The sequence below is a fragment of the Juglans regia genome, chromosome 16 (genome assembly GCF_001411555.2).
Source record: "Juglans regia cultivar Chandler chromosome 16, Walnut 2.0, whole genome shotgun sequence".
In the NCBI taxonomy this organism is placed as follows: Eukaryota; Viridiplantae; Streptophyta; class Magnoliopsida; order Fagales; family Juglandaceae; genus Juglans; species Juglans regia.
Genome location: NC_049916.1, coordinates 27,159,751 through 27,171,048, shown reverse-complemented (window position 1 = coordinate 27,171,048; position 11,298 = coordinate 27,159,751). Strand labels below are relative to the sequence as shown.

The window sequence follows — 11,298 nt, the reverse complement described above, 5'->3', positions numbered from 1 at the left end:
TTAAGTTAAAAGAACGCAAGTATTTATGGTTGAGTTATTGTTTAAGCTCGTACAAGTAGATAAGTTTAATTATTTATATTAATATTAACATTTTTCGCGTATAGGTTTAATATGAATTTATAACTTCTATTGATCTGATATGTTATGAAATAATTATTTATTTTAAAAAATAAATTGATTTTAAAAAATACATTTATAGGCCTTGTTTGGATATTAGAGTCATTTCAACTGATCTTATTTAATTATTATAATTTTTTTAAATTTTTACATAAAAAATAATATTTTAATAATATTTTCTTTAACTTTAAATTTTTATATCAATTTATTTCATCTCAACTCACTATCATAACGGCACATTAGTCAATGTCTATTTCTATTCCAAGTATTGGCTAAATTATAATAAGTTAAGAAAAAGAAGATGGAATGGAGACATATATAATATTACTGTAGAGTTACATACTACTACTCCTTGCCCGGTGGGCATGTTTGAGATTATGTTCATCAGATCAAGAAAACTATAAAATTCCATTAATTAGCTAATAGTTTATAACCCAGATGATTAATTCAGAAAAAATAAAAAGGAAAAGAGCGTCTTATTTGTTATGTTAGTTTCATGTGTTGGCATGATTTGTTACATACGTTAATGCTCTTAGATGTATATGCTCAAAGCCTCTTAGATTGTTATTTTTATGAACGAAATTATAAATATAAATTAAAATGGAAAGATTATATGAATATTTTTTAGAGGATAAAATTAATTATAAAGTCTACTTAATAAATAAAAAAATCAATTTTTAAGGATATTTTAGAATTTTTAGAGGAATTAAAGCCCTTCAAGGTATGCAACGTACACATGGGTCCGCCCCTGCCTATTTTAGTCAATGGTGTTTGCTCCATTTGTGGATCACTGGCAAGTATGGGAGGGGCATCTTTTTCTGATCATTTGCCCATTGGAAAATAAAAAATGGTCGACATTATCTCTATATTGGCGAATTTAGATTGAATTATTATTATTATTATTGTCGGTCTGCAGTAGAGATTTGGAGATTTTGGCTGTGTTAATGCGCACCTAAAGCATGTGAAAGACCAATAGATAATCAATATGGTAGAGCAGCACAAAGTAAACCAAACTCAAATATATGACATTACAATCAACCAAAGACAACATATATATGTAGTACAGTCCAACAGGAGTACCAATATCTAGTGCATGGAAACAAACTAAAACAAGAGACAATATAGATCAGCGGAACACAAAGAAAGTGTCAGGATGAATTCTACCCAAGTCCAAGCCAAGCAAGCAGGATGCATTGAACAAGAGAATGATGCTCAAAGAGTAACAGTTCAGGGATTGTTGGATGAGTGAGTAGGGATCATGGGAATATCCTTGGGCAGTGTTGGGATGGTTGGCACTGTGGGCTTTGGAAGGTCGGGGAGATGAGGAAGAGTAGGCAGTTTTGGCATTTCTGGCTTCGGTACAGTCGGCAATTCAGGCTTAGGCAAAGTCGGGATTTCTGGTAATGGTGGCAGTTCAGTCTTCGGCAAAGTTGGCAGCTCAGGCTTTGGTAAATCGGGAAGTGGATGCAACTCAGGCTTAGGAAGCTCTGGTATCTTCGGCAACGGTTCCTCCACAAGGTGTCGAGCCCCTGCCAGGACTGTGCTGCAGCTCAAGAATAACATAGCAGTGAGCAGCAGCTGTGAAATAGAGCTAGAAGGAAGGCGGTCTTGAGCCATTGTTGGAACAGATGAAAGACGTACACTCCTGGACGGATGAGAATGGCAGCTCTTTTTCTTTTGCAAAGGGTGTTGAGTTTTCTTGGCACAATGACAATGCTTCATAGGCCAAGGGTATTAATAGAAGGGGAGGTAGTGCAGAGTAGGTTGGTTGGTGAGAAAGTTTTGCAGTAGTTTGTTCAACTTCTTACCTATATGCAACGTGTACAACTTCCATGATCATCATCATTTTATAGTATGACATATCTAGGCACCAGAATCAGATTACTCGAAACTTTTCAGCTGTTGAAGCTTTTATTTATTATACCCCTTTCGACATAAGGAATTTAATTGATTCTTTTGAGCAGTTGAGCGAATCGTGTGACAGTAAGGAAATAGTATTTATATATTAGGTTAGTCAATTCATGGCAAGCAAATATATATATATATATATATGAATGTTCATTATTCTACTTCTTTAGTTTCACATGACTGTAGGGTACCAGATAATGTATGTGCGCCGCAAAAGAGAGAGACTATGAGCAAACAAAAATTTCATGTGAAGTTATTTTGCATACTCTTTGCACACTCTTTTAATATGATTGGTTGTGTCACTTCTTTTTAATATAAAATAACTGTTTTGGTCAATAATATTAGTAAAATGTATAATAAATACGTAAAAATAACTGTATATAGTATAACTCCTTATTTTTCGATTAATTAGAAGTCTAACTTCAAAAGCTAGACACAAAAGTAGAGAGCGAATTGTAAAATAAAGCTGCTATTTGTAAAGATAAAAGTAACAATATTAAAACCCCAGGGGGAATAAAGTTAAATAATTTTCCCAAAAGTTTGTAACGTGTCTCGAGAATTTTGAAGGGATAATATTCTTAGCTTCCCACATGTTTGCCAATGCTTTGTGGGGAAGACAGATATCTAATTTTACAGATTCAAAATGAGAAACCTAGTGGTAGAATCTAGTTCCACAACTAAAAATGCAGCTACCCTTTCAGCCAAGCAGGCATGCACAAATTTTTTAAAAATAGGTTCTCAATTAGGTCAAGTTTGAATAGTAAGATGAGATGAAATAATTTTAAATAAAAATTAAAAATTAAATAAAATATTGGTAGAATATTATTTTTTAATATTATTATTGTTTTGAGATTTGAAAAAATTGAATTATTTATTATATTTTGTGTGAAAATTTGATAAAGTTATAATGATAATATGAGATAAGATTAAATCGTTTCTGTATCCTAACATGACCATAGTGTCTCATTTACATTTTGACGGTTTCAATCTCCAGGCAGAAACAGAAATCAGCTAAATCGCTATTTTTTCTTCACCAGATTCAGCACCAATAAAACTGGTTTTTGACTGCAAATCTGCTATTTTTCTCCCTGTTGCTTGCCTTGTAGTCCAGTGTCCACTTCTCAAATGTACAATCGATGAAGTCATAGTAGCCACCATGCAAAGAAAGAACTCCCTCAGCCACTTTTTCTTCAATCCATGGGTAAGTGAGCAGGTTTAACAAGGAATGGTTGACCGATTCCTGTAATAGAATTACAGAATGTAAGAGGCTACATCACTGAACATACAGTAACTTCTTATAAATCTGGTATATTGACCTAAAATTTCTGAGTGATTCATGTAGTAGGATGAGCTGCTCTAATTGCACAATTCTCTGAACAAACGGCTCAAACATAAAGACCCCAGCTCTTACAAGATGTGGACAGTTATGGACGCAACGTTCATGGAGGTAGGATTAGCCTCACTTTTTAGCAACTGACTTGTATTCTGGCCCCTATCATATGACACGAATTTGTGCAAGTAGTTTTAGCCCCACTTCTAACCCGAGAGTAAAGGGAATTTTTATAATAATCATAAAAAGGTGAATATTTGATCTATCAAACATTCATACTATGGGATTTGATATTCTAATTAAGGATGAAAGAAACTACCTTCTCACAGTGTCTGCACTGCTGGTCAAAGCTTAGGTTGGAAGCTGCAGACTTTGTGATTAACCTTGCGTTCTTTCCAACAACAACCCAACTTCTAATAAAGCTACTGTATGGAAGAGTTTGGCCACATAAAAGCACGTATGCACTGTCATCTGTTCCTAATACTGAATACTGGAAAATGGTGCATGCAAAACTAGTAAGAAAAAGAGTGGTGTTGTATTAGTTACCTTGAATCTACTTCATCTTCCATACTCATAAGTGCACGAATGCCTCCGCAACAGCTGTGGCCAATGACTAATATGTTTTCAACCTGCAATTGGAATTATCATTCGGCACTCAGTATAGGAACTTGAGAAAGATTTTTTCAATAAGTATGAAAAGGAAAACAGACTTTGTGGCTGTATAATTGTCCATATTGTTTTTCATTTAAGATGCCAGCATAGAGTGAATTAAGCCAGTGAATTAAGATTCCTTGAGTTTAAAAGCAAATCCATCATACACTTAAAAGATTTTGGTGCTTGAATTTGTGTTCCTAACTAAGACTCTATAATAGCACAATATACTTCTTTTTTTCCTTGCAGTCACAAGTTCATTCTCTTACACAAATGCATTGTTAAAAATTACATAAGAATTACAGTCATCACTAACCATTATTTGACTTGGCTACAGTATTTTTGTTGATCAATCCCCCCAGGGGTTTAGGTTCGATGGGTGAGACCTAAGGGCTTTGCCTTGGGGTGGTTCCCCCATCATTAAAAAATATATATATATAGATAAATCCCTAATACACAGTTCCATTTACCTAGCAAATTATTAGGTCCCCTTGGTCATCACCACCATCAATGAAAGGTCATACATAAAAAAGGCATCTCCAGGATACAAAAGACATGATCAAAGAAGCCTATGTGCTAGAAATCTAGGCATGAAATACTTACTTTAAGAGAATTTACAGCAAATTCTAATGCAGCATTTGTTTCTGAGGGTCCACTCTGCACACACAAAAGAAAAAGGAAGGGAAAAACACTGCTTATCTGCTGGGAAGTAGAACTTCAAAATAAACCACATCCAATGAAATATGCACCTCAAATGTGGGCACCAGATTTGCTACATTTCTGACCATAAATGCTTCCCCAGGTTGAAAACCCAGGATAATTGAGGGGCAAACCCTAGAGTCTGCACAAGCAATGATCATGAACTGTTCTGCAACTAGTTAGTTTCAACAGGCTACCTATCCTGACACTTCAGAAAATAAATTGGGGGAAACCAAAGTTTGTCCATCCAGATGTTCTCTACATTAGGAGTAAAACAGAAAAAAGTTATCACCTTTGGTGCTTGACCCTGGGCAAGATTTTGAAAATGGTCTAAGTTTTCCCTGGGCAGATAATACAAGTCACTTTAGGAGAAACTAATTGGTTTAGAGTCAAACAGCCTTAGGCCATAGATAGTTGCTGCTTACTTGAATTTACGTCTTTTGAATCTCAGAAATCGATGTTTCAGATCTTCAAACAAATCACACCCATTTTCACTTTCAGTCAAGCTTTCCAGCTTGCGATTGTCAAGTTGCTGAGTCAGTCCTGGAGGTTCCTTTGACGCCTTGAATTTTAAATGCCTGCAAACATCAAAGCAGGACAATTAAAGCAGCATACGGAAAATGTGCTTGTACATTCATGTTCAATGAATTATAAAGCGGATGCCTTTAAGTTGAAATAGAGACATTTTTATCAGTCAGGGTGATGAGATTTGCGTGGTAGTTGTGATCTTAAATCTACACTTCTCTCCGGTTAGTAACCTCAACAAAATATATATATATATATATATATATATATTTATAGTCAATGACAGCAGGATGTGATCCATAACTTTAGTCTTATAATAACAGAAGCGGTCCATGGATCTATATCTACGGGCAGGTTTTAACTCGAACAAACGAAAGGTCATTGTACAAAGCAAAAAAATAAATCACCAGTCTTGCAATGGAAATTTTCAGATTTAAGTACGAGATTGAAACAAAGACAATTTGACCAATTAAATCAAATTCAAGCATTCCCAATTCTATCGGAATAGGTAAATCTTCATCAGAATCATTGGAAATCAACTTCTACCTCAAGTTAGAAAGAAACATAAAGGCAGGTTGTGATATTAACAGTTCAAATTTCTTGAAAATACAATTAGAATAACTGTATTATAGCAGGGAAACTAAACGAATTTAAAATAGCTAACTTACTTAAAAGAAGTCAATAATCTCAGATGGGCCTGCTCAGTTTCTCCTGATTTCAGCTTAGGACCAAGGATCTATTGCCAAAAATGACAGTATTTTATTTTATTCTAATCGTTAAACCAAAATGACAAGAAAATAACAAAACCGCATTGAAATGGGGAAACCTCAGAGAGAGAGAGAGAGAGAGAGAGAGAGTATGCAAGAACTAACAGTTGCTGTCTTTAAGGAAGTTGGGCGAGCATCCACGGAAGAATTGAAGAGCCGTGAAAAGGGAGTTGGTGAAGGAGCTGCCATCGGAGAAATCTAAGCTGAAGGGGATTCAGACGGTGCTGGAATTGAACGTAGCAGAAGGTGGATTTCGGTTGGATGGATCAAGAAACAGCTGCCCTTGTCTCCCAGAAAGACGGAGAAACCGAAGTTCGAAAAAAAAAAAAAAACTACTTTACCGTCCGAAGTCTACAGCTCAAGTTACCACTTGCTATTTAAATTTTTTTTTTATTTAATAATTAAGAAAGTAATTTTAAATATATTAATATATATATATTTTAAAATATTTAATTTTTTTAAAATAAAATTAAAAATAAACTAGCGATATAATTTAGTGGCAGAGTAACACGAATTAAAAGGGCCATGTGTTTGTGCCATTCCGTTTAGTGGCCAGCCAACTCTCCACAATGAAGTTGGACTCCACAATAAAATAATTTTAGGATTGAGAATTAAAAAAAAAAAAAAAGGAAAATTACATTTTCTCTCTTCGAAGTTCGAATCCATCAATATTTTTTCAATTTACATGGATAATTATCTGTATAAATATAAAGTATTAAATTTTTTTAATAGAAGTAATGTTTGATACAGAATTAAAATGTATAAACTAACTTAAAGTGTATTAAATTCTCACGTACTTTTTTAAAATAAAAATAAACAAACTTATCATTAAAAAAATTATTATTTTTAAGTAAATCTAAAATTTATCAATATTTAAAATAAAATAAAAAACTTGAAACTTGAACATTCTAAAATTATACAAATCATTTATATTTTGAAAACGAATAACCAATTTTAAAAATTTATGATACAAAAAATAATTTCATGTGGACATATTAGAAGCAGACTTGGGCTCATAATATTGAGGCTTGACGATGAATATAAGATTTTGAGTGGAACGTGGGCTGAGTGTGAAAAAGGTCACTGGGCTCATGAACAAGTTATTGCTAAATGACTGTTGGGCTCATTAACATCGTTAGTGAATGGCCATGGCCCATGATTCACTTCTCTGTGGACCTTCTGCAATCTAATTTAGAAAATGATTTTATGAAAATAAGATATAAATTAATGTAATTTACTTTACGGTAAAATATCATGATTACAATGAGTTTGAAAGAATTTCTTTTCATAAAATCTATGGATACAAAGAATTTTATAATGCGGTAATTTAATATTATTCGAATTTTGGATATGTATATATATATATATATATATAATGTGAGTGTTATATGATGTAGTATGAGATGATTGGAGATTATTTATTATGTTTTATTTATAAACATATCATTTAATGTCACATCATGAGATGATAAGAAAATGATATAAAAAATAATGATTAATAATTTTTTTTTTACTGATATATTTTCATCTCTTTAAATACCATTCAATAACTGAGATTCTACAATTTCTTCGTCCAAATATTTCTTATAGTTTGAAAAAAGAGAATTACTACATAACAGTACATTTAGAAATGGATGTTACAAAAACAAACAAGAAATGATATTTTCCATAGAGATTACGTAAGTGTCGCGTATTTTTTTTTAAAAAAGTGAGTAAATTTAAGATTTAAATAAAAAAAAAATTAATTTTTTAATAGTGAACCACACTCTTTTTCAAAATGAGTACATGACACTTGCACAACTCATGAATGTATTTAACATTACTCAAAACAAGCTTACAAAGTAACGTGGTTTGATATTAAACGTTGAATGATCTACTTTATAATAAAATCAACTTTACAATTTAATTTATCAAATCAAGCCAAATTAATTTATAAATCTAATTTTACAAAACAAGGACCCATAAGCAAGTTTGAGAAATAGGATGAGACATAAAATTCTCATATCATATATTCTTATTATTATATATTTTTCAAATCTATATATAAAATATAATAAACAATTTAATTTTTTTAAATTCTAAAATAATAATAATATTAAAATATAATATTTTAAATTTTTAAATAAAATATAAAATTCTAACCTCACCTCAATCCTACTTCAATAACTAGTACCGTGGTCCGTCATTCCTACCGCTACTGCAATAACTAGTACCGTGGTCCGTCAATTGGTTGAAAGCCTTGCAGTTGTGTTCTACATATATTTTTCTTTCTGCCTATATTGAGTAGTGGGAGTCTATGACCATTAATGATTGACCTTCTTCAAAGGAGGAGGCCATTTGCAGTCCAATCCCCTTTAATTATTAGCCCCAATACAAAATCATCTCATCAATTTTATTATTAAAATTTTTTTAAAATTTTTATATAAAATATAATAAATGATATAATTTTTTTAAATTTTAAAATAATAATAATATTAAAAAATAATATTTTATTCAATTTTTAATTTTTATTTAAACCATCTAATCTCGTTTCTTCTTACAGTCAAAAAGCTCACCTTTGAGTTTCCTGATTCCACAACAACATTTTACGCTGTTTAAAACCGGACACAAGAGTCCTCAAACATGCAATCAATGCATGAAATCTAACCCACCAAACCCGGTGGCCAAGTCCTCCCCTCATTTATATCTGTTCGTACTTTTACTCGACTATATAAGCGCACACATCCACTACTTGTCTTCCCCACATTCATACAAATTAAGTAACTTTAATTTACGCAACAATATTATTATTCCTGCATCGATTGGCCTTTGATTTCGTATGCATGGTGATCATGGCATCTTCCCGTACCTTTGCGGCCTTGGCATTAATGTTCTTCATCGCTCTGTCGTTTCCGGGCGTTGATGTAGCCGTAGCTACTCGAAAACTCTTGGCACCGACGACGACCTTGCCTCAAATTCCTGGCCTGGTACTTCCAGCTCTGCCTCCAGGACCAGGAGGAATCATCCCCGACCTACCAACATTCCCGGATTACAGGTTGCCGCCACCAATGATTTCATTTCCAGCTATCCCCCCCGTCGGCGACATTCCTACATTTCCGATCTTCCCTCCGGCTACAACTACCACCCCTTAATTACTTTGATAATTCTGATAACTTTACTTGGGTACTACTGTTGGTACTGGATCTATATAATATATAGAGTGGATCTACTCCATGTACGTACGTAGTTGCATATATAAATGCACTTAAATAAAAGATCCATTCATCATAAGCCCTAGCTCCCATGCATGCTAGCTCAATTTATGTAGCTTTTGGTGATCTTTGATCACTTTCAGTCTTCTTTCATGTGCATATATGATATATCCTTAATCATTACGAGTGAGAATATATATATAAATATACACACATTAATAAATACTCACAACTAGTAAAATTGAAAAAAAAAACGATTATGGAATTGCGTGACTGTGAAGTACTGACAAATAACCAAAACGAGACAAAAGATAATGAAATAATTGAACCTTTTGTTCAGGAAATTTAAAAGGGTAAAATCGCATGCATGAGGCAAGTGGACTCAGGAAAATCCTTGAATTATTTACTTTTAGGCAAGGAATTGCCCACTTTGATAGGTGGGATGATATCAAAATCTTTCTATTTTTGGTCGCTCACAAGTTTGCCTCGACCTGGCCTACTCTGATTTCTCGTTGTTTACTTCACAGAGAGTCAGAAACCTCACACACAGTACTCACAGTACTATACCTAATAAATGGTGGATATGCACCAAATATGGATATATTGAATTAATTATTGCAGGGATGAATATTGATTAATTCTTTAAAAAATAACGCATACTCTCACATAAATTACACGAGTACCGACAGACATGGCAACTCAGACCATGATCTCTCCCACACCCTCAACCCCCACCATTGGTGAACAGAAACTCCCTCTTCCCTAAGCCTTCCATACAAAGCCAAGCACTCCCAATAAGCCCTCTTGCTGTTGTATCTCCCCCCCCCCCCACCCTGCCACCATTGGCTCCTGCACTCCAGAAACAGTTGATCCACCAAACTACAGAATATTGTTCTCCTGTTTATCATTTCCGCCACCACTTGTGCTTCTGCCTTCATCACCGGTACATACTCCTCTTCCTTCACATTCTTCATTAATCAATCCGAAATATCAACATTGGAAACCACCCCTGCTGCTCGACCACTCCTCACGCACCACCGCAAGATTTTAAACCTCGAAATCTTGGTTCCTCCTTGGATAATTCTGATGAAACCATTCGGTCACACCGCTATATATTCTCCTCAGCCAAGCCAACACCAATGAAAACTCTTTGCTTATAACCTTCAAGAGTATCACCCAACAAGTCAGGGATGAGCTCAATTTTCTCAAAGCACTCGTTGGATTTCACTGAAGCCCTTCTTGGTGGTTCGAGCAAGACATCTTCGAGGCACACTAACATGGCATTCTTGGCCTCGGACGCCAATTGGCAAAGGCGCCGCTTTTTTGAGGACTCAACCAACTCGTTGGATGAACCCCCTTTCATCAATGTCATTAATATGGAACGGCCACAATGCCCCCAATCTTCACGACACGGTTGGCAAATTTAGTGTCCGCAATGCTGGATGTGAACAAGAAATCAAATGTCTCATTTGCGATTGAGTTGTTGTGCAGATCAAAATCCACTACCACGTCGATCACGTGTTGTGCTGCTTGTGCAGATGCTATAAATTATGAATAGTTCCCACGATGCTGGGGCTAACGATGAGAACCTTATCGTTCATTCTCAAAAGGCCTTCACTGGCCAAGTCTCGAAAAAGGGAATTCAAGATCAGCTTAGAATTTAGCACATCAGATCCAATATTGTAAGATTTGAAACGTCCTTCCTCTAAGGGTGCGTTTGGTTACCAAACTCAGTTGAATTTAGTCTAACTTTAAGCTGAGTCTAACATTCAAATATCAAACTCTCAAATTACTAAATTTATCCAAACTCAAGACCTTCTTACACGTGGGATCCATGTACAACTTTTTTCAACTTAAAACATCTTTATACGTGAGATGCACAACCTTTTTTAATTTTTCATAAAAAGTATTAAATTCATCTTAACATCCAAATACACTTTAAACTCATTTTAGATGGACTTCACATAACTCTCTACACTACTCAATTCATTATTATTCATAAAGAACTCAACTTAACTGAGTTTAGCTCAACATTCAATCTAAGAATGGACAAGACGCAATGTCAAGGCACTTCAAAACACACATCATGTAGTCTTCTTGTTGTTACCTA

At 34.2% G+C, this 11,298-nt stretch overlaps 3 protein-coding genes across 8 annotated transcripts; 1 reads left to right on the top strand and 2 right to left on the bottom strand.

Annotated features, from left to right (window-relative positions):
- Positions 1-1,106: 1,106 nt before the first annotated feature.
- On the bottom strand, positions 1,107-1,820 carry LOC108995682 (protein PELPK1-like). The gene has a single exon (XM_018971293.2). The coding sequence runs from the start codon at positions 1,732-1,734 to the stop codon at positions 1,345-1,347; it is 390 nt and encodes a 129-aa protein (XP_018826838.1). The 5' UTR covers positions 1,735-1,820; the 3' UTR covers positions 1,107-1,344.
- A 1,095-nt stretch (positions 1,821-2,915) lies between these two features.
- On the bottom strand, positions 2,916-6,332 carry LOC108995678 (beta carbonic anhydrase 5, chloroplastic-like). Of its 6 annotated transcripts, none has more exons than XR_001996899.2 (10): positions 6,103-6,332; positions 5,899-5,966; positions 5,131-5,283; positions 4,998-5,046; positions 4,756-4,869; positions 4,610-4,663; positions 3,902-3,984; positions 3,675-3,819; positions 3,342-3,517; positions 3,150-3,265 (listed from the first exon to the last, which is right to left on the bottom strand). XR_001996899.2 is itself a non-coding variant. In XM_035686474.1 (10 exons), the coding sequence occupies exons 1-9, from the start codon at positions 6,184-6,186 to the stop codon at positions 3,485-3,487; spliced, it is 783 nt and encodes a 260-aa protein (XP_035542367.1). In that variant the 5' UTR covers positions 6,187-6,332; the 3' UTR covers positions 3,177-3,265; positions 3,437-3,484. The 6 variants fall into 6 exon arrangements, 5 of the variants coding, with proteins under 5 accessions (XP_018826831.1, XP_018826832.1, XP_018826833.1 ...); XM_035686474.1 differs by having other exon boundaries at positions 3,177-3,265; positions 3,437-3,517; XM_018971286.2 differs by lacking the exon at positions 3,342-3,517 and having other exon boundaries at positions 2,916-3,265.
- A 2,496-nt stretch (positions 6,333-8,828) lies between these two features.
- Positions 8,829-9,128, top strand: LOC118344835 (protein PELPK2-like). Its single transcript, XM_035686261.1, has one exon. The coding sequence runs from the start codon at positions 8,829-8,831 to the stop codon at positions 9,126-9,128; it is 300 nt and encodes a 99-aa protein (XP_035542154.1).
- Positions 9,129-11,298: the final 2,170 nt, after the last annotated feature.